Here is a 22607-nt window from a genome sequence, read left to right on the forward strand (position 1 = left end):
TAACAAACTTGAGCCTCGATCTAGACTTTGTTGTTTCCTTGGTTATGGCGAAACTCAAAAGGGGTATAGGTGTTATGATCCTGTCTCTCATCGTCTTCGTGTTTCTCGTAATGTTGTCTTTTGGGAACACCGATTTTTTGTTGAGCTCTCTCACTTTCGTTCTTCCTTGACTAACTCCTCTGTTTTAGAAATCTTTCCAGACGAGTCTCTTGTTCCTTCTACAAATACTTTTGATCCTTCTTTGGACTTCTCTCCAGATATTTTTGATGCTTCTCCTAGACAGGTTGAAGATGAACAGGTTGATGACGAGCTACCCCACCTTGAGCCTGGGTCCCCTGCTCCTGCTCCGCCTGAAGATCCTCCACAAGACATTCCACATCGCCACTCAACCCGGGTAAGATCCATTCCTACACATTTACTTGACTATCATTGTTACACTGCCCTTGCTACACTTCACGAGCCTCAAACCTATCGTGAGGCCTCCACTGACCCTTTATGGCAGATTGCAATGAAAGAGGAACTTGATGCATTAACCAAAAACCATACCTGGGATCTGGTTACTCTCCCTCCTGGACAGTCTGTGGTTGGTTGTAAGTGGATCTATAAGATCAAGACTCGCTCTGATGGGTCCATTGAGCGCTACAAGGCTCGTCTTGTTGCAAAAGGTTTTACACAGGAGTATGGGATTGATTATGAAGAGACTTTTGCTCCAGTTGCTCGTATCTCATCTGTTCGTGCCCTCTTAGCTGTTGCTGCTGCTAGTAAATGGGATCTTTTTCAGATGGATGTTAAAAATGCTTTCCTTAATGGGGATTTGAGTGAAGCAGTCTATATGCAACCTCCTCCTGGTCTCTCTGTTGACTCAAACAAGGTTTGTCATCTTCGACGTGCACTTTATGGTCTTAAACAAGCTCCACGAGCTTGGTTTGCCAAGTTCAGCTCCACTATCTTTCGCTTGGGTTACACTGCCAGTCCGTATGATTCTGCCTTATTTCTTCGTCGTACTGATAAAGGCACCATTTTGCTTCTTCTATATGTGGATGATATGATCATAACTGGTGATGACCTCAGTGGCATTCAAGACCTCAAGGATTTTCTCAGTCAGCAATTTGAGATGAAAGATCTTGGACATCTCAGTTATTTCTTGGGTCTTGAAATTACTCATTCCACAGATGGTCTTTATATTACTCAAGCCAAGTATGCTTCTGACCTTTTATCTCGAGCTGGACTCACTGACAGCAAGACTGTTGACACTCCGGTTGAACTTAATGCGCATTTGACACCCTCGGGGGGGAAACCATTGTCTAATCCTTCTCTTTACAGACGATTGGTTGGCAGCCTAGTTTATCTCACAGTTACTCGTCCAGACATCTCCTATGCTGTTCATCAGGTGAGCCAGTATCTGTCTGCTCCACGATCTACTCACTATGCTGCTGTTCTGCGCATTCTTCGATATCTGAAGGGCACTCTCTTCCATGGCCTTTTCTACTCAGCTCAGTCTCCTCTTGTACTTCGTGCATTTTCTGATGCTGATTGGGCAGGGGATCCCACTGATCGCAGGTCCACTACAGGTTATTGCTTTCTCCTTGGTTCTTCTTTGATTTCTTGGCGAAGTAAGAAACAAACTTTTGTGGCCCGCTCTAGTACTGAAGCAGAATATCGTGCCCTTGCTGATACCACATCTGAGCTCCTTTGGCTACGATGGCTTCTTAAGGATTTGGGTGTGTCCACCTCCTCTGCTACTCCTCTTTATTGTGACAACCAGAGTGCCATTCATATTGCTCACAATGATGTCTTTCATGAACGGACTAAACACATCGAGATTGATTGTCATTTTATCCGTTATCATCTTGTCCATGGTGCTCTTAAGCTCTTCTCCGTCTCCTCCAAAGATCAACTTGCAGATATCTTCACCAAGTCACTTCCTAAGAGACGCACTCGTGATTTAGTTGACAACCTCAAGTTGGTCTCACATCCACCTTGAGTTTGAGGGGGGCTGTTAATGTATATTATATTATATTATGGGCTTTAGGCCCAATTACCTTACTTGTACAACACTTTACTTGTACCGCACACTTACGCCTCCTATATAAGGCTCTGATGTATATTCTCTTATTACGCAATACAATACAATCTTCCAGTATTTCTAACAAAAAGAATACAACAAAAAGGGATAAACTCTAGTTATCTGATGTTATGTGCAACTTTATCTTTTTCTCTAATTTTATCTTCAATAGCTTCAACAAATGGTGATTTACTAGGATTCATATTCTTAACACTACTACCCATCAGAAACCCACAAACAAATACAAAACAAAAACAGAAAAATTACTTCTCTATCGTAATCCCATCTTCATAACCATTGCCATACCTTTCTGTTACCATTGACACCACAAAGAAATTACTCACATCAGAAATCACAAAAACAGGTTACGCATCCCTCAACCCAGAATCACTATTTAAGCCATCTTCGGCAGAGAAACCCAGATAAAGTGAACAATTACCCTCAATCCAGTCAAGCCACTCCACGAAGTATCGTGCTGCCACCGAGATCCCGCCGGAAGCCTTCCTATATACCCACTCATTGTTGTGCCACTTAAAAAAAAAAAACCAAGGAGAGAATGGGTTGTTGCAGAGAGAAGGGAGAGGCGAAGAATAGGAGATTGAAAGAAATAGGATAGCTTGAAGTGGCTTTTTTTCAACCATTAGATCATTTAATTGTCATGGGTCCTTCATCTATACAAAAAATGGAGAACGGGAGGGTTTCTAATGGGAGAGGAGCCGGACCCCATATAAATAAGGCAAACATTAACTCTCTGCTGGATTTTCTCCGAGTATACTTAGAGAGTAACATCATATCAAAATATTGCAAACTTTTTGATATTGCGAACTTTTATTGTATCACTAGTATCAAAATCGTGGATGGCGCGTTCATAAAAAAAAAAATCGTGGATTGCGCTGTGCCACTAGTTTCTATGAAAAAAAAACATCAACTTTAGCTGCACAGCTGTGCATGCCTAGGATAGTACAAATGCAATATATAGAGAAAGACAAGAACAATTTGTTACATTGTTATCGATATTAATGATGTGTTGTACACCTGCCGTTTACTCTAAAAAAACTGATGTGTTGTACACTTGTACATATAAATAAGGCAAACATTAACTCTCTGCTGGATTTTGTATGCAAAAGAAAGACAATAAAAATTTCATGGGATAGCCTATTCAATGCCTTGAGAGGACCATTTTGTTAATTACAACTGTTATACATGTGAAAGGGATTCTAAAAGCACTCCCATACAAAATCGATTGGAAAAAACTACGAAATCGGTTGAAAAAAACTATCATGGGGTTGAGAGATATTCTCATAAACAAATGATAGAACAAAGAAAATCTAAGAGAAAAATAAACACTAAAACACACAAGGGAGGATACTAAAAATTTGCAAGTGATAATGAGAAGGAAATTTCACTAATAAAATATAGATGATACTAAAATAATTCTCACAAAATCCAAACCGAAATAAATAATTAGAAAAAAAAAAAAAAAAAAAAAAAAAAACTCTCTTTAACAAATAAAAAAGAACATTTTTTTTTTTTTAATTACTCTACTATAATTTTCAGCACAAAACACCATTAGACAAAGACACAAATTGATATATATTTTTCAAAGTCAGCTAGTTGTCGTTTTAACTCCAATCAAATTTCACAAGATAGGTCGGCCAAAGGTGCTAAAACAAAGGCTAGAATCTTGTTGCCATGCACGGAACCAGCTTATAAGAGTAATCTAATTAAAGCCACATTACAATGACAATTGCTTTTGTCTACATCATTCAAAAAATTTGTATCCAAATTTCTACAATTTGCTTTGGAACGATCTGTTTCAAAAACTGGTATTTTGAAACAATGAGACCTAGAAATGGGTCAGGAGTCATTTGCATGGTTATTGATCTTGGTAGTTACTAGTTAGTAGTATTTACGGTTGAGAGTGACAAAAGAAAATTTATCTTCCAATCAAAAGGCAAGACTAGTAGGTTAGTTGTGTGTGAGAAGATGTGTACACAATTTTGTCAGATTCTAACACTAACACGGTGACACCGATATACAAAGAGTATAAATAAGAATCAACATTGGACAATACTGGACCGCGGTGACATCATAATGTATGTTTATCGCAGTTAACTCCATTAATTATGATGCAATCAAGTGAGAGATGTTACTGTATAATAATAGAGATGGGTAATCACACTATAATATAATACACTTTTAATATATATTGACAGGTTATATTTCTTAGATAAGATGCATTTTTAAGAGAAGAAACATAATTGTTACTGACAGTCATTAGAAGTCTATAAATACTTGGACTTCTTAGTCCTTACACACTGTCAGCATTAGATTTATTTTCTCTTTGTCAAGTATTGGTGATTCCCAACCCGACAGGATAATGATAATCATCCACACTTCTTGATCCAACTCCAACATGATTTGAACATATGTAATGATGCAGAAAACTAGAAACTAAAACAAGGAACAGAAAATCTGACGGACCATATACGAAGGAAGTTGACAATTGAGATGAATAATGGTGTAACTAGGAAGACAAAAGAGAAGAAAAGAAGAACAAGTCACTAATTTTTTTTTTTTTTTTTAAAGGGAAAAGAACAAGAAGATCCGTGATAATGATGATGTACCCATCTCATTATAATAGTAGGTTCCATTGTCGTATATAGTTCAACCTTATAAAAATATACCTATCAAAAGAAGCAGAAAAAAACCTTATAAAATATATTTTGCCAAAAAAAAAAAAAAAAAACATTATAAAAATATACACTCAATTTTTGTGTGTTGTGGACTTAGGTCATCAAGCCGATTCTACATTAATTCTATTTAAGCTCTATAATTGCTCTCTCTTTTCTTAATCTCAATAATCTCAGCAACAATTCTAGGAGTTTCATGCTCAAACATTTGATGGAAATTAAAGATGGAGTGAAAGCATTCTATGATTCTATCATATCCAAATCCATTTAAATTTAAAAAGAATAAAAGGTATTATATATATATATATATATATATATATTGATGATGCCGAAAATTATCACCAATAGGTCACACCGCACTCGCGACTCAAAGCGAACCTGCATAACAAGAGCAATCGAAAGAAAACCTTGAGAGAGCACCGGTGTGGTGCCGGCCAAACACTCTCCGAAGGTCAAATTAGAATTCTTCTCACCACTCTAGAGCGCTAGAGAGGGTCAATGAAAACATACCTTGATTTGCGCAGGTGTTAGTCCTTTTATAGTGGTAGAGCGTTGACTTTTCTTCTTGATCTCTAAATCTTTTCCATGTAGGACTCTAATACAAATTCTCCTGAGTGTGGTGAGCAAGGATTTCCATTTTCGGATCTTAGGGCTTTTCTAGGCGATAGAGATTTCGGATCATGGGCCCTTACTATGTCTGTCAGCGATGGGCCTTCACAGCGCATGAGATCATCTTTACACAGGCCCAACAGTTCCAGTCCGTCAGGCCCATTAAGGTAGGCCCATCAGGCTCTATATTTTATCATCTTCATATATATATATAAATATATATATATAGAGAGAGAGAGAGAGAGAGAGAGAGAGAAGGTAATGTTACGGATATATTAAAAAATCAATCAGAAATGGAAAAAAGTTCCTAATGGTAAATAATGACAGGGACCTAGCATTATGATTATTATTTTAACTTTCCGAAAGCTTTTCTAGTTAGCACAAACAACCAATAATATCCCAAGAATCCCATAAAAAAAAAAATAATAATAATAATAATATCCCAAGAATCGACCACAATATTGCTTTAGTAGGACGACAAGCAATCACCTAAAAGAAAGAAGCCCCAACGGAATCTTGAATTGTTGTTAGCCACACATCATAGCCGTTTCTTTTTGTACTTAAGTCGTGGATAACTCTACAAATCACCATCATGTTAGATATATCAAAACTACTCCGCACATGCCTAAGAGAGAGAGAGAGAGAGAGAGAGAGAGAGAGAGAGAGAGAGAGAGAGAGAGAGAGAGAGAGAGAGAGAGAGAGAGAGAGAGAGAGAGAGAGAGAGAGAGAGAGAGAGAGAGCTTAGATTCAAGTTACAAATGGTGTAACTCTAAGCGATATTACACAATCCAATAATTTGTTATTGAATTTATATTTTAAAAATCTGATATATATGAAAGTTAGCAGATTGAAGATGTCAAATATGAATAATAGAGAAAGAGGGATAGGTCCAAATAAAAAATAGTGAACAGAACTTGTTGATGAGTTATTAATCAATCACTTTAACAACAAAAAAAATCACTTTAACATGTTATGAAATTGGATGTATCACTGCATTTATTGCCTCATATATAGTTACTCTTTTTTAGCTAAACATATATATATATATATATATATATATATATATATATATATATATAGTTACTTTCAATCAAACCAACTTGTTCAAATTGTGGTCGAACTAAAGGTCGGTAACACACACTTTGAAACAACCCTATATATAAATGATAAAAGACAAAACTTAGTTACAGTATCTTAGGTATTGTTTCTTAGGTTCTCTTCTTAAGATTCAGTCATGCGGCTACTTAACTAAAAAATACACTTCCATCCTATGAAAAAAAGAGTAATGTTACAGACATAAACTATTTTACAACATTTTTACAAATTACTGATGTGGCGCAAATTCTTACTAGTTCTAATATGGGCCCATCACTAATATCATATTTTTATTTACAATAACTTTTTGAAAAATACTAAAACCACATCAGCAGTTTGTAAAATATTGTAAAATAGTTTATGTCTGTAATATTACTCATTAGAAAAAATCTACTTGGCAAAATTTTAAAAGAAAAATCTAAGAAACAGCACTTAAGAATTGTATCTAAGTCTTGTCCAAAATTTTAAAAAAAAAAAAAAAAAAAAAGTTAACAAATTTCCTTATAAAGACATTAGTTTAATAAATAATTTTAGAAATTTTTATGTAAACTTTGTTATAACTTTTTATATTTTCCAATAAAAATCGTATCAATTTTTTTTTTAAATAATCGTTAACAAATGCGAACGGATCCAAAAATAAATACTCAAATATTCCAATATAAAGGCCCTTTAAAATTCATTCATACCTCCTCAATAAAATATCTTGATTCTTTTTTTTTTTTTTGGTTAATAGGGTAGATATTATATTAAAAACCAGCACAAAATATCTTGTTTCTTGACCTTTCTTTTGTCTCCTTTTTCACCCCTACTTTATTATATATTATCATAGATAGAGATAAGAGAAAGTGAGAAACACAGACACAGAGAACGAGAAAGAGAGCTCTACAATCATGGAACTGGAAGCTCAAGGAAACCCCGCCATGAACAAAGTTTTTCTCATACTAAGCTGCATCCTATTATCTATAGGCACTTGTGGCAGCCCTCTAATAATACGACTTTACTTCATCCATGGCGGAAAAAGAGTTTGGTTCTCAAGTTGGCTTCAAACTGGTGGCTGGCCTATCATTCTCGTCCCTCTAATAATCACATACTTAAACCGCCGAGCCAAACAAGGCACAAGCACCAAACCCTTCTTCATGAGACCAACTTTGTTCATTGCCTCCGCAGTTATAGGAATCATCACAGGCCTTGTTGACTATCTCTACGCGTATGGCGTGGCTCGCCTTCCCGTCTCAACTTCTTCTTTAATCATTGCCTCACAGCTTGCTTTCACTGCTGCCTTTGCTTTCCTTTTAGTGAAGCAAAAGTTCAATTCCTATTCCATCAACGCAGTGGTTTTGCTCACCATTGGACCTGGTGTTTTGGCTTTACATACGAGCAATGATCGTCCTAATGGTGAATCTAATAAGGAGTACTTTGCTGGGTTCTTCATGACACTAGGTGCTTCAGCACTATATGGGTTTGTGTTGCCCTTGGTGGAATTGACCTACAAGAAGGCCAAACAGGCCATCACTTATTCATTGGTGATGGAGATTCAGATGGTGATGAGTTTGTTTGCAACTCTTTTTTGCACCATAGGGATGCTAATTAACAAAGACTTCCAGGTATGTGATATAATTATAGTTAAATAATTGAATTTACATTTTTTAATAGTTTAAAATTTAGTTTAAAGTTTTACAATAACCGATAATTTATATCAAAAATTATATATAAACATACTAAATCAATAGTACTATCTATCTGAAAATCGAATTTAATTTAAACTTTATAAAAATATTATTAGATGTATTATAATATATTACGTTTTAAAAAGTTGAAATAAAGATCTATTAAATAGTATAAACCATGAGTTTAATTTACGGCTTGTGAAATTCAAATTCTTCTGGTATATGTTAGCGTCTCGGCCAGTCCATCTTTGGCCTCTCTCTTTCTTCGCTGGCCTAATTATTTTCGTTGACCAATATATTTTTGAGAACGGGAGAAGGGGGTTTGTTTTTATTCTTCTTTTCTTAAAGTATAGGAGAAGTTAATTTTCTATATTTTTAACGTTGGATTATGTCAGAACTTTCTTTGGCATAATAATTAAGTATTCATCACACTTCAGCAAAAAAAAAAAAAATATATATATATATATATATATATAATTAAGTCGTCATTTCATGTGTATATATATATATATCCATCGAAGAAATAAATTAAATAATAATAACAGATATTGTCTAATACCTTTTTTTTAACAAAAATCGTTTTATACGCTTGTCATGGATTCAAAGAGTTAATTTTTTTAAATGATAATAATATTTCAATTTACTATGATTAAAAATTAATTTTACTTATATATACCCTGACTAAAATTATTAAAAAAAATTTCTACACAAACTCCAATCACAACTTTTTGACTTTTTCCAACTTTTTGACTTTTTCCAATATTAAAGCATTGTTGAAATTATGTGTTTTTTACAAGTCCTTTAGAGGTGTTTGATGGGTCAACCGGTCAAGATGTTTATATCACATCAATTCAAGGAGTTCCCCAAATATGGAAATCACCTCAGCGCCCCCCAAGGTTAGGAAGTCTAAAGTAGAATAATACTTGTGTCAAAATAAAGCCCAAACAAAATTTAGGTGTTGATCTTTAAACTCTATTCTTAAAATTCAGTTATGTAATTTTTTATTTATGAGAAGGAAGTGTATTTTTAATTAAGTATAGTCACATGGTTGAATTTTAAGAGAGAAACCTAAAGAACATTATCTAAGTATTGTACTTAAATTTTGCCCATAAAACTTGTAGTTTTTGTTACAACTTGTCTATGTGGTGAGTTGTATGTAGTTGAATAAAAGTAGTTAGTTTATGACTCCATCACTCACAACTTGTCATTTGGACAAATTGTTTCAAAATTGTGAGTTTTATTATGATAGTGTTGTTCTTGATATGTGTGATCAATTGATTGTCACCATTGAAAAAAGGGAAAAAAATCATTTCATATTCAAATTTCTTCGTAAAGTGTGACAATATTTACCTTAATCCACCAATATAAACATGACATGATTTTTTCTTTTTTTGCTATTTAATGTTTAGTCTAATAAATTTATGTCACAGTGGTTTGGCTCGATGCAAATTGATTAAAAAATGGGTTAATTTTGTATTTTTTGTATTTCCTACAACCTAAAATAACTCATACCATTATTGGGTTGACCAGTTTTGATACGAATCTATTTAAATTATTGGGAAAATTACACTTTATCCCCCAATTTATGACCCATTTTACACTTACCCTCATAAATAATGAGAATACACACTTTAGCCTCTTAAACCATACGTCCTTCTACACTTACCTCCCTTATGCTATGAAAATGCACATAGTTTAGGAGGACAAGTATTACCTGGGAAATAGTTTAGGGGGATAAAGTGTGCACTTTCATAATTTAGATGTAGAGTGTAAAAAAGAGTATAACTTAGGGGGTAAAGAGTAATTTTCCCTAATTTATGTAAACAAATGTCACTTTTATTCAATAAAATTTTAAATTTTATATATGGAATTAAGTAATTAAAAAAATTTATTAGTAATATTGAAAAACTCATCATTGAAAGTATAAAAATTACCTTTTATAAGCGCAAGACGGTCTGATGTGAAGGGTTGCGAAATGCGAAGTTGCATCATGTATGAAAAATGGATCTATAGCTGCGTACGGAAGCAACTAGTGGTAACTGCTCAATTGGATCAATTTCCTAATTAAGCTAAACGTGAACATAATAAATTCTCCTAATAAAACATTTTCTAGAGCTATGGGTTGTATGTTATGCAAAGAAGCAGTGATGGTATATCACAACATGTTTAAATCCAACCCAAGTGAAATTTTAACAAGTTAATTCCATAATATTGTAGCTACGAATATTTCATGCAGTGTAAATTCTATTATTCTGTAGGCAATTCCAAGAGAAGCGAGGGCATTTGAGCTCGGGGAAACAAAGTACTACGTGGTGATAGTGTGGACTGCAATTATTTCGCAGTGTTTCTTCATGGGAGCAGTGGGAATCATCTTTTGTGCTTCGTCTTTGCTATCTGGAATTGTAATTGCAGTTCTACTCCCAATGACGGAGATCCTAGCAGTTATTTTCTTCCGAGAAAAATTTCAAGCAGAAAAAGGAATTGCTCTTGCACTTTCTCTGTGGGGATTTGTTTCATATTTTTATGGTGAGATAAAAGATGACAAGAAAAAGAAGCAGATTCTGATAAAGACACAAGTACCTCAAGATATTCCTAATCCATGATAACAAAACTAGTTGTATTTCTTGATTTTTCACATATAGTAGGATATGTTTGAAGTTTGAAGGTATTTAAGCATGGCTTCGCTTCACTCGAATTCGACAATATCACGGGGAAAAAAGCTCAAAATTTGGCTTGCATACATGTGGAAAATTTCGAAGGTGATACTTGTGATGTCCTACTTTGCTTATCTAATATGCAAATTCATGCGATAGCAAGAGTGGTTAATAGGATCAAGATGAAGAATATGTGCAATGCATCTCAAAGCTTTGTGCTGTATTTGGAAATTGTTATACTCTGTTTTTAATTTAAGATACACTATAAATGCTTGCACTGTTTTACATGTTGGCTTTGTTTTCAGTGAAGCTGTTTGTTTGTAAATTTAATATGTTGGTTTACTCAATTTTGATGAAACAAAATTCTTGTTCTTCATTTTTTTTTCAAGTGTGAGCCCATGAACTTTGGTAGGAATGTAGGATACCATTCTATCATGGTTTCTCTAATAAATAAATAAGATATATTATCTTATATACTACTACTCTACTAATTCATAGTAGAAATAGTAAAAGTTTTATGGATTGTGTCTACTTTTCCTATTCAAATATCACCCTTATGAAATTTTGCAATCCTCCAAGTCCAACTCAAATCTTTTTTTTTTCTTTTCTTGGTACCATGAAAAACATTAACAAGAAGAGGTTAAATTATCATTACAGAACTACTAGGGATACCCCAGTAATACTGGATCGGCATTCTAATAGCTAAAGAAGCTAAGTCTAAAATGGTGTGGATGGTTAAACCAAGTTGTGCTAGATGTTGCAGGTCTGTCATCATGGATTGTTTCTACCACTTTGGTTGACTTTTCTTATTGCAAACTTGTTCTATTCTTTTGCAATTAGTAAGGATCAATTTCTTTTAAAAGCAAGGTCTCTAGCTTTTATTGAAGTCTCCACTACTGCTTTCTGGACAATTGCTGGGTAAGTTGGTGCAGCAGTACTACTAGCCCCTCCATTGAAGTTAATATTGCCCAATAAGTTTTTTTTGCTTCATATATAGTCATCTCATCAATTTGTTTTTTTGTGCCTAAGCTCATGTTAGAAGCCAGTTTATTCATAATATATAATAATCTTAAATTTTTATTGAACATAAAAAAATTATGTTAATATGAAACAAACAAATTATGAATTTATGATGGCTTTCCACCCGGATAGACGATGAACCACCATTTTTCCCCAATTGGTGCGTACGGAAAATATTCAAATTTATGATTGGTTCCGAGAGCACCCACAGCATAATTTGGATAAATTTCCCTCTTACAATGATTTCTGTTCTTGGACCAAAAATTAGGTGTAACGTCCTCGCAGGGACCAGTGCCATAATATAATGGGTAAAACCAACCAAATTTGTTTATGGCGCAGCCATAAGAAACACATCATGTTGTTTCTTTCAGGGGATCTTTCTGTAAATTCAAAGCTAAACGACTGGTCTGTTTTAATGGTGGCCATTTTTCCGAATTCTTTCATCCAACACACAAGCTAAACGAAGAGAACACCATATGAGACGTGAGGTTAAGTGTAATAGTGAATGGATAAGGATGAGCAAAACTGTTCCAGCTTCCAGGCTCGCTTCAATTTATCAGAGAAGCTACTCTGTGATGAGGGGACAAAAAGGAGCAATAAAATAAGTGATACCATGAAACTGCTGCCTATATTGTTATGAGGACCACCCGAGGCACCCATATTCATATAGTATCAAGGATCGATGGTGCTAGTGGTGCTTGTTCTTGTGCATGTATCATGCTTTATATAGCACTATTGCATCAACTCCAACATAAGTAAAATTTTTGGACGTAACTTATAGAGGACAATGACTCAATGAGAGCTGTTTTCATTAAGTGCATTAGATAAATCAATTTACTGTGAGATCAGATAAAAATTAATTACCAAATTTATTTCACCGTTTCAATATAGTCACATTTTGGGAAAACATCCCTAAGGTGCTTAATACCAGAGTCCAGGTGCTACCAAAACATTTTTAAAATATTCAATGTGCTCCCTAGGCGCAAACCACATTTAATTAAAGAAAAATGTTGACAAATGTCCTAAGTACATTGATTTATAAGTTATTTATAGAAACATTTTATGGAAAAATGACAAAACAATTAATTTTTGTTAACTTTTTATATTTTCCATAAAAATAATGTCAAAATTTTCTCAATATGGTTTATTAACCATTGTCCTAATAAAGACACCCGTTAACATAACATTTAATTAAAATCATCTAAAAGTTTCTTTCTCCTCCAAATCACTTGCTTCTTTAATTAGAATTTTATTTGTGCTCACTCCCACAGCTCAAGACCTTCAATGGGATGAAAGACCCCTTGGACCTCCTATACAAACGTACAAGACAATGATCTACCTCTAGGGATACATGATGAAATCATGTGACATGTGTTGAGTTTTTCCTTCTACCCTAAAATGATTAGCCAGGGTCCCGTATGGTTCTAAGTGTACCAAAGAAAGCCCTTGGCAATGGGCCAAATGCCCACCTCTTAGTTTTGGAGCGAGAGTTAAGGGAAGAGTACTGGGTATTAAATCAGCAGGAAGAGGAATTTTGGTCAGTCAAATCCAAGTATAACTGGCTGATCCAAGGAGATAGAAATACAAATTTCTTCCATACGTCAGTGCTGATCCGAAGGAAAAGGAATAGGTTATATTGCTTTAAGGATAACTTGGGTAATCTGATGCATAATGAGGAGATAATTGCTTCAATTATTAGGGAGGGTTACATTCCCTTGTTCACTACATGCAAAGAAAGTGCTCCCATTTCTAGCTGGGATATCACAAGCTGGCATAACAAGCTGTCAAGTGAGGAAGGTGAGATGATTAACTACCCAGTCACAGAAAGGAGGTGAAAGAGGGGCTTTGGAGCATGAAGCCTTTTAAGGCCCCTGGTCCAAATGGAATGCACGCAGGTTTCTATTAGAAGAATTGGAATGTTGTGAAGGACATGGTGGTGAGGGAACTGTGAAATTTTCTGCACTGGGGTCATGCCGAGTCATCTTAATCAAACCTTGATCACTCTCTTACCTAAGTGCTTAGGAGTTGACTACCTTGGCCTTTTCAGACCAACTAGCCTTTGTAATACTATTTACAAGATTGTGACAAAAATCATAGTACAAAGACTTAGACGTCTCTTGGATAAGCTGGTCTACCCCTTACAAACTGCCTTTGTCCCGGGCAGGAGAGGGCTTGATAATATGATCATCGTGTAGGAACTCATTCACACTATGAGCATGAAGAAGGGTAAGCAAGGATATATGGCAATAAAAATTGATCTTGAGAAGGCTTATGATAAACTTGAGTGGCATTTTATCTGGGATGTGCTTACTCTCTATAACTTTCCCCAGGACACAGTGAAGCTTATTATGGGCTGCATTTCGGGCTCTTCCATCTCAATTCTTTTTAAAGGAGGAAAAATTGATCCTTTCCTTCCCTCAAGAGGAATCAGACAGGGTGACCCTCTTTCTCCCTATTTATTCATCCTATGCATGGAGATGTTGGGGTTTCTAATTGCTGACCAGTGTGCTTCAAATCTTTGGGACCCACTTAAATCTTCCCAAAGTGGACCCTCCTTTTCGCATCCATTTTTTGCAGATGACCTTGTTCTTTTTGCCAAAGAAGATATGAAGAATTTTCAGAGTATTCGAGACACTTTAGATACCTTTTATGAGCTATCAGGGCAAAAAGCGAGTATGGACAAGTCGTGAATTTTCTTTTCACCAAATGTTGATGAGTAGACCCAGGATTCTTTATGCAAAATTCTGGGCTTTAGATCGACGCCCAACTTGGGAAAATATCTCGGTCTCCCCATTCAACACAAAAACTCTTCCTCTCGGGACTTTGACTTTGTTTTGGAAAGAATCCATAATAAGCTTCAGGGATGGAAAGCTAAGATGTTGTCCATGGCTGGTAGATTAACGCTAACTAAAGTTGTGCTCTTAGCCATTCTCTCAAACACTATACAAGGGTGTTTACTGCCAAGTCGAATCCTTACAAATTTGGATAAGGAATGCAAGAATTTCTTATGGGGGTCCACTGACGAGAAGAAAAAGCTTCATATGGTTGGCTGGCCTAAAGTGACTAAGCCAAAAAATAGAGGGGGTTTGGGTTTGCATGCCGTATGGGAAAGAAACACCACCTTGGTAACTAAGCTCTATTGGAGAATGAGGGAAGAGAGTGGGGAGCTCTAGTCTAAAGTACTAAAGTTCAAATACAAAAGAAGGACAATCTCAAGTAAGGCTCCTAAGTCAAGATCATGGAAGGCAATTATTCACGGTGCTGTGGTATGTGAAGTGGGTTTGAAATGGTCTCTTGGAAATAATAGTCAACGGTCCTTTTGGGATGATAAATGGTTGGACTTAGGTATTGTTCGAGAATGCATTGAGGGGCCACTGCAAAAGGATGAGGCAGTTTTACGGGTTTGTGATATCTACAACAATGGCATGTGGGAACTACATAAGCTATCCTTCTCACTCCTGCCTTTTCTCAGCCAATCCATCAAAGCTACACCAATAAGGACTACCTCAACTAGTGAGGACCACTTGTCATGGATTGCTAGCTCGAGAGGGTATTTTGATCCCAAAGGAGCTTACCTTATTGCCTGTGAAGCCAACACATGAGATGAGTGCTTTAGGGGTGCCTGGTTATGGAAGCTAAAAACTATGCCCAAAATCCAAATGTTTCTTTGGAAATGCTATCATAATAGCGTTCCAGTTAAGTCGATACTAGCTCAGAGAGGCATCCAAATTTCCCCAACCTGTGATATTTGTCATGATCAATCGGAAACCATAACTCATGTTTTAAGGGAGTGTAAGGCAGCGCATGCTTTCTGGGTTGAGGCCAATCAACCTGATGAGATGATCCACACTTTTGGATTAGAAGTGATGGAATGGATTAAAGTAAATGCTTGTTGTACAGTGCTCGCAAAGGGGAGAAGTTACCCCTGGGCTTATTTCTTCATTTTTGGCATTTGGCAGTTATGGCTTAGTAGGAATAAGGTGATGTTCCAGCCCTCCTATTCCCATCAAAATTTATACAAACTTGTTGAAGCATAGGTTCATGAGTTCTGGTTTAGTGTTATTGACCATGTTGAGCCTAGGAGTAGATCTGTTGTTGCTGTTAGTTTGGCTAAACCTCCGGAGAGTTGGGTGAAGTTGAACACGAACTGTTCGGTAAAGGGAAGTCCGAGGATAGCAAGGTGTGGGGGCCTTTTGCGCGACTATCATGGCAATTGGATCTCGGGTTTTGCAAGGGCCATTGGCATTACGTTGAGCTTAGCTGTTGGACTGTGGGCCATCCGCGATGGATTAGCTAGATGCTATCATTTATCCCTCCAAGCGGTGGAAGTTGAGGTTAATGCCTCGGTTGCGATATCATTGTTATCCCAAGATGTCCATACTAATGGGGAGTTTTCTTCTCTTATTGATGACTACAGGAACCTTATGAAGAACATCCATTAGATCCGGCTGAAACAATGCTTTAGAGAGGCCAACCAGTGTGTAGACGCCCTTGCAAAGTTTGGTACCACCATGGAGGAGGATTTTATTGTCTATAAGTCTTCCCCTGTTTTTATTTTGAACCTGTTGCATTATGACAAGATGGGCTTGACCTAGGACCGTTTGTATAATATTGTGGTGGACACCACTTAGTATTTGTGTTAATATATTTCCAGTTTACCAAAAAAAAATAAAGTGTACCAAAGATTGAAATTGATAAGATATTACTGTTCAAAAAATTTATTCAAATATTGAATTTGATGATTTTAAAAACAATGACTAAAATTAAGGCACTTGAATTGATTTTGGGAAATTTAGACCCCAATTTTCAATTTCAAGCCAAATCAATTTACTAACAAATTATGTGTATAACGTTTAGTTTCAATTAATCAAGCCACGTAAACAATATGCTAAAGAAAAATGTGGAAAATAAAAGGATACAAGCAATATGTTTATGAAGTGAAAATCCTAATAGAAAAAAGTACTATGAGAGTTTCTTATCAATGTTGAGCATTCACAATGGAAAATGCCATCCCACCCTATCCTACCATCCCAAAAAGCTATTTTATCAATTATACCATACAATTTTATAACACACCCAATACCCCAACTTTTATTTTTTCATACAACATATTAAAATAATATAAATTACACAATAAAATAATATAAAAAATCTCTCTCTCTTCTCTCTTCTCTCTTCATCTCTGTTCTCCGTCTCTATGTTTTTCCCTCTTTCTCATCCACCCACCACCAACCCAAACCCAAAAGAACCACCCACCAATACACGCCTGCAACTTGAAAAAAGCCTTGATTTTTTTTTCCCTCTTCAATGCCAATTCTGCCATACTCACAAAGAAAGAAATAGCAGAGATAAAATTCAGCCACCATCCATATCAAACTCATACCCGATTCAGCTATACCCACCTCTTCCTTTGGGCATCAATCAAAAAAAAAAAAAAAAAAACATAGAACCTAGAAGAACCTAGAATTCCAAACTCACCATCAAATAACCAGCACCCAAGGTCCTATCACCTAACCCACCAGATTTGACTCATGGCCCAAGCTGCAATCGCCACCAGATCCGACTCAAGACCCGGATCCCAACCCACTTCAGCGACGCTTTTTCGCCTTCTCTTCGCTTTGGACAAGAGTGCTAGTGGACACAAGGAGGGAGCAAGTGAAGCATGTCGTTCGTAATGGAAAGAAAGATACCACTACTTCACCTCTTTGTTTGACCACCTTTGCTTCTTACCGGTGTGGAGGCCCAACCACCAGCACAAAGAGAGAGAGCGAGAGACAAGAGAAGTCATAGAGAGAAAGGAAGATGAACAATTGAGAATCTGAGATAAGGAAAGAGAATGTTGAGAAATAAAGAGTTTGACATAGAGGAGAGAGAAAGAGTAAAAGGGATTAAAATATATTATAATTTTTACAATTGTGCTACAGTGCTCAAATTTTACAATTTCAGCTGTTGGGTTCTTTTTGTGCCTTGATGCTAAATTTCCCCTACATTTCCCATTTACAATTGCCAATGGGAATGCTCTTAGAGCATTCACAATGGGAAATTGTATCCTATCCTATATTACAATCTCAAAAAACTACTTTATCAATTATACCATACCATTTTACAACTCACCCAACATCAAAATTTTTATTTTCCTATTCTACTTATTAAAATAATATATATTATCCACTAAAATATATAACCAAAAAAAAAAAATCTCCTCTCTCTAATTTATTCTCTCTTCCTTCCTCCCCTGTCTCTCTCTTTCCACCATGAACAAACCCAAACCCGAACCACCTCCTCTGCCCAGCAACAATCACTTACCCATCCTCTGCCCAGCAACAATCACCCACAACACAGACATAAATCACTGCTACACCACCAACCACCCTAGCAAATCATAACAACAATCCCAAAACAAAAAATTGAAGAAAAACCCACCATTAATCCATGCCAATTGCCACCACCACCCAACCTAAAAACCATAGCAAGAACAACCACATGAAATCTGCCACCTTGCCACCACCACGCCACCGACCAGCATCCGCCACCATAACCAAACTCACCACCAACAACAACCACAAGAAACAAACACCAAGAGGAAAAGCAACACAAAAATTGCCAAAAACCACCACCAACAACCACAATCACAAGAAACGGCCACCATAAAAAGCACCAAGAGAAAAAAAAATAAAAAAATAAAAAATATTGAAGAAACCCACCATGTCGACTTGTCGATCTCCACATGCTGATCAACAACCCCAAGCCTCCGATCAGAAACCCATGCCCACGCCACTAAATCCAAGCCGCAAGACCCACGCTGCCACTTGACCCATGCCGACCCATGCCTACGCCTGAAAATAATCTACCATGGATACAGAGAGAGAGAAGACTGAAGAGACAAGCTTGGAGCATTTCTGGTTCTAGAGAGAAGATGGACACGGAGAGAGAACTCAAAGAAGGAGGCATATAAAATATAATATAAATAGGATACAAGTTGGTACAGTGCCATCATAAAAGTAGGATGGCACTGTAGTAGAATTGTAAATTTTTTTACAATTCTAAGTTTTTACAATTTCGAATGGTGGAGATTTTTGAGAGACAATGCTAAATAGAGGTAACATATGGCATTTACCCTTCCCATTGTGAATGCTTAAGAAAACAAAATCACTAGTAAAATGTGAAGTGTTAACAAAAGAATTAGTCCTAATTCTAATGCCACCTCAAGTATAGACTTACTAACGTAACCAAACATAGCTCCAATCCAATTGTAGAATCTTCTATTTTGGACTATATTCACGTGAACAAACAACTCGTGACCTTAATGACTGCCTAGAAGCTTCTCATAGCAACACGTCTATATTGATTGAAATAGCTTTAGCTTTTTTTTAAGAAGATAAATCTATATCAATTAAAGGATCATGTTAACGAGTATTTTTACGATAATTGTTAATAAACTATATTAAAAAAGTTTTAACATAATTTTATGAGAAATATAAAAAATTGTTAACAACATTAATTATTTTATAATTTTCCATAAAAAAATATTTCCAAAAATAGTTCTGTAGGGACACGACTCTCAAACGGCCCAACAACGACGTTGGGCTCGCGCGTGAAAGATCCCCCACAATAATATTTGTAGAGAGTGGGCTTGAAAGGCTAACGTTGGGTCACAGGGCGTTAGTACAGGCCAGACTTTAGGTGAACCAAGACAAGAAAAGGCTTTAGTCTGGATATTCAGGCCTTACACCTTTGTGACTTGAGGGATTTGGCTCCTCGGATCATGTCCGAGGAGCACTAATGTTTTCTCCGGTTACCCGACGGTGGGTTTTTCGGGGTGATGCGCATATATTATCCAGGAATTCTCCTTCCTGAGGTTTTTCTCCGGAAGTGAGATGGGAGCCCCCTTTACTTTGTTACCTTACGTTTTCTTTTATACTAGCCTACGCTCGTTGTCCCTCGTCCACGTGTAGGGTCGATCTTTCCGGGACAGATATTTGTCCCATCAATCTAATCCCGAAATTGTTGGAGATGGTCAATAAAGCCTAGGAATCAGGTTCTGTTAGGTGCAGTGTCATATCAGTGAAGGGTATTAAGGACAATTTCCCTGAGATATTTTATGATCTTTTAAGTTTGCTTGTATGCCACTCTCATCCATGAGACTCTGGGCCTGCCGAGGACTAAGCTGTCCTCGGCTGTATCTTCGGGCCACTTTGGGCTTTCTATTTTTGAGCTTGGGCCCTGGCCTCCTTCAGTTTGGACCTGTGGACTCCCCATAAGCGAGCGGGCCGGGCCCATAAACTATTGGGCCCCACAATAGCCCCTCAAAACCCTGCTGTCCAACGTCTTGGTTGGAAAGGTGGGTTTTGGTAATACCGAGCCTTTATTGCAGCTCATTTAATTCAGCCCTTGACCAACGTGGGCGACTCTTCACCTTCCCGAGGAATGCGCCGGTCTACAGGACGTTTCCCTCAATTTACGCTTGATGCGTTTATGCCGTTTGGTTATCCGAAGCGCGCCTTTAATGTCTTCCTTTTACGAGACCTCCCAGATCTAACGGTTACTGATGGCGTGAGGAACGAAACGGATGTACATTGATCTGCAGATTTCCTTGGGGATTAGAACGTGTTAGGCACCCTCTTCTTCCTCCCCTATATAAAGAGAGATGACAAAAAGTGATTCTCTCATATTCGAACCCTTCAGGCTCTTCCCCGAGTTCACTTCTTTCCTCTGGTTATACCCTATCCAATAATACATCCACCATAGCAGTCAGCCATGAATAAACCCTTCCTTTCCCAGAAACGCCATGTCCTAACAAAGCTTGAGATGGCTCGGTCGGGGCAAGGATGGCGGAGACTCAAGATTTGCCTCCCCCCCTCTTTTAGCCAAAATCCGAAGCAGGGACTCGTCACATCCCACTTCCGGTGTGACTGAGTCGAAAACCTCCCTTGTCATCTCCATCCGCTCTCTCATAAGCATACCTAATATGGCTCCCCTTTTCCCTCTTTTGCTCCTTTCTTTTTCTTTTCATTTCTTCTCTCTTCTTCTCCTCCTTCCTACTCATGTCTTCCATCTTCTTTTTCCTTTGCACTCCTCAGCAACAAGAGCTTACTGAAGTTCTTCCATGTGTTCCAATTCTTCTTCCTTCTCCTTCATCTTTTCTATATAAGGTTCTTCTCCTGATATGAGCAGTACTGAGGCAGAGATTTTAGAGAGACTTTGAAGGCGAGTTTAAAGGACACCTGGCGGTTTACTTATCTGTATTACGGATGTTATTACTGCTTCGGCAGTTCATTTTTTGTATAGGCTTGCTTAAGCCCTTCTTTGTACGTTGTAATAATTTTTTATATTAATAAAAGTTACTGTTATTCTATTTCGCATGTTCTGTTTATATGTTTTAATAAATTTGCAAGTTCTGCTCGGCACAGTAGTATAGCATTTGAACCAATGACAACTAAGGCCAAAATACTTGCTAATAAAAAGACGCCATAATAACTTTAACAAAATTATTATTCGACATAACAATCCGACCAGTGAGGAACGAGATTTACCTTAAAATTAGTCGAGATGGGGACTAAGTGTTCGATAAGATGTAAGAAGTAGTTATCCGAGGACATGTCACCTTCCCAATGAACAATTTCCTTAGGCTAACAATCATCAGTTCGTTTCGCCATCTTCTTAACACACTGGCCTTAACTTTTTCCCGTATTTGAGCCGAGAAACTTCTCCATCTGAGCAGTTGATTTCCCAAAAGGCCTGAGTCCGAGGACTTCGCAAAGCCTGGGTTTTATTTAAAACTTACGCTTTTCCTTTTATGTACTTGGCTTTCCCATAGACTTGAGTCTGAAGACCATGCAAACCCTAGGTTCTGTCCAAGACTTTTATGTCTTTGGTTTTCCTATAGGCTTGAGTCCGAGGATCATACAAGTCCCAGGTTCTGTCCAAGACTTTTATGTCTTTGGTTTCCCCATAGGCTTGAGTCCGAGGATCATACAAGTCCCAGGTTCTGTCCAAGACTTTTATGTCCTTGGTTTCCCCATAGGCTTGAGTCCGAGGACCATACAAGTCCTAGGTTCTGTCCAAAACTCTTCGAGTTCAGATTCTCCCTTTCATCAGGCATTTCATAAGGCGCCGAGCAGGGGTTGTCCTCGGCAACGGCTATTGCTCGGTGTGGGCCACAGTACCTGGGCCCTTACGCAAAGCGGGCCTGGGCCGCGAATCCACTTAGCCCATGAATTAAGAGATATTCCTGCAACCTCTGGCCACGCGGTACTCTCTGATGTCACAATGACCGAGGTGCGCCTTTACGAGGCTCTTTAATCTTGTGGTTGCAGTTGATGTTGGAAGTTGAGCCAGAACTGTTTTGTCTGTAGCGTACCTTGGGATGCTGCGTGAGTTGACTGCCACCCCCTTATCTTTTCAAATAAACAGGAGGGGGAGAAAGTTGCTTTATATACGCACAACTCCTTCAGTTTTCTCCCATATCATAACTCCCACTTCCGGAGCTCTCCTCCCTTAACATAACATGTCTAAGGCAGGGGTTGGGAAGAAAGAACTCTCTTCGCCGCAGAAGCACCGTGTCCTCATGAGACTCAAAGTAGTAAGGTATGGGTACAGGAAGCATAAGTTCAAGAGAACACTCCATTTCGACCGAGGGGGAAGGGGGTCTCTCCCTCTTTTAGTCAAAATCCGAAGCAGGTTCTGTCCATGCCAGAATTTTGGTGTGGCAGAGGAAAGATTTTCCGCCATCAGCGCCTCTGCTTTGCGGCAGGCGTATATTTAGAGAAAGCCCCTCAACCTCCAACTCCCTGCACCTTTCCTT

The 22607-nt window shown here is 37.4% G+C and overlaps 2 protein-coding genes across 2 annotated transcripts; both read left to right on the forward strand.

Annotated features, from left to right (window-relative positions):
* Window positions 1–7293: 7293 nt before the first annotated feature.
* Window positions 7294–11255, forward strand: LOC126699995 (purine permease 1-like). Its single transcript, XM_050397975.1, has 2 exons — window positions 7294–8066; window positions 10388–11255. Exons 1-2 carry the CDS (start codon window positions 7353–7355, stop codon window positions 10730–10732), a joined length of 1059 nt encoding a protein of 352 aa, XP_050253932.1. The 5' UTR covers window positions 7294–7352; the 3' UTR covers window positions 10733–11255.
* A 4192-nt stretch (window positions 11256–15447) lies between these two features.
* On the forward strand, window positions 15448–16245 carry LOC126700793 (uncharacterized). Its single transcript, XM_050398978.1, has 2 exons — window positions 15448–15684; window positions 15841–16245. Exons 1-2 carry the CDS (start codon window positions 15448–15450, stop codon window positions 16243–16245), a joined length of 642 nt encoding a protein of 213 aa, XP_050254935.1.
* Window positions 16246–22607: the final 6362 nt, after the last annotated feature.

This window comes from Quercus robur, chromosome 9 (genome assembly GCF_932294415.1).
Source record: "Quercus robur chromosome 9, dhQueRobu3.1, whole genome shotgun sequence".
Lineage (NCBI taxonomy): Eukaryota > Viridiplantae > Streptophyta > Magnoliopsida > Fagales > Fagaceae > Quercus > Quercus robur.

Coding starts and splice junctions, on each gene's coding strand:
- LOC126699995 (XM_050397975.1), top strand. CDS start 7,353: ATGGAACTGGAAGCTCAAGGAAACCCCGCCATGAACAAAGTTTTTCTC. Junction 8,067..10,387: donor TAATTAACAAAGACTTCCAG/GTATGTGATATA, acceptor ATTATTCTGTAG/GCAATTCCAAGAGAAGCGAG.
- LOC126700793 (XM_050398978.1), top strand. CDS start 15,448: ATGCCCAAAATCCAAATGTTTCTTTGGAAATGCTATCATAATAGCGTT. Junction 15,685..15,840: donor AAGTGATGGAATGGATTAAA/GTAAATGCTTGT, acceptor GTTGAAGCATAG/GTTCATGAGTTCTGGTTTAG.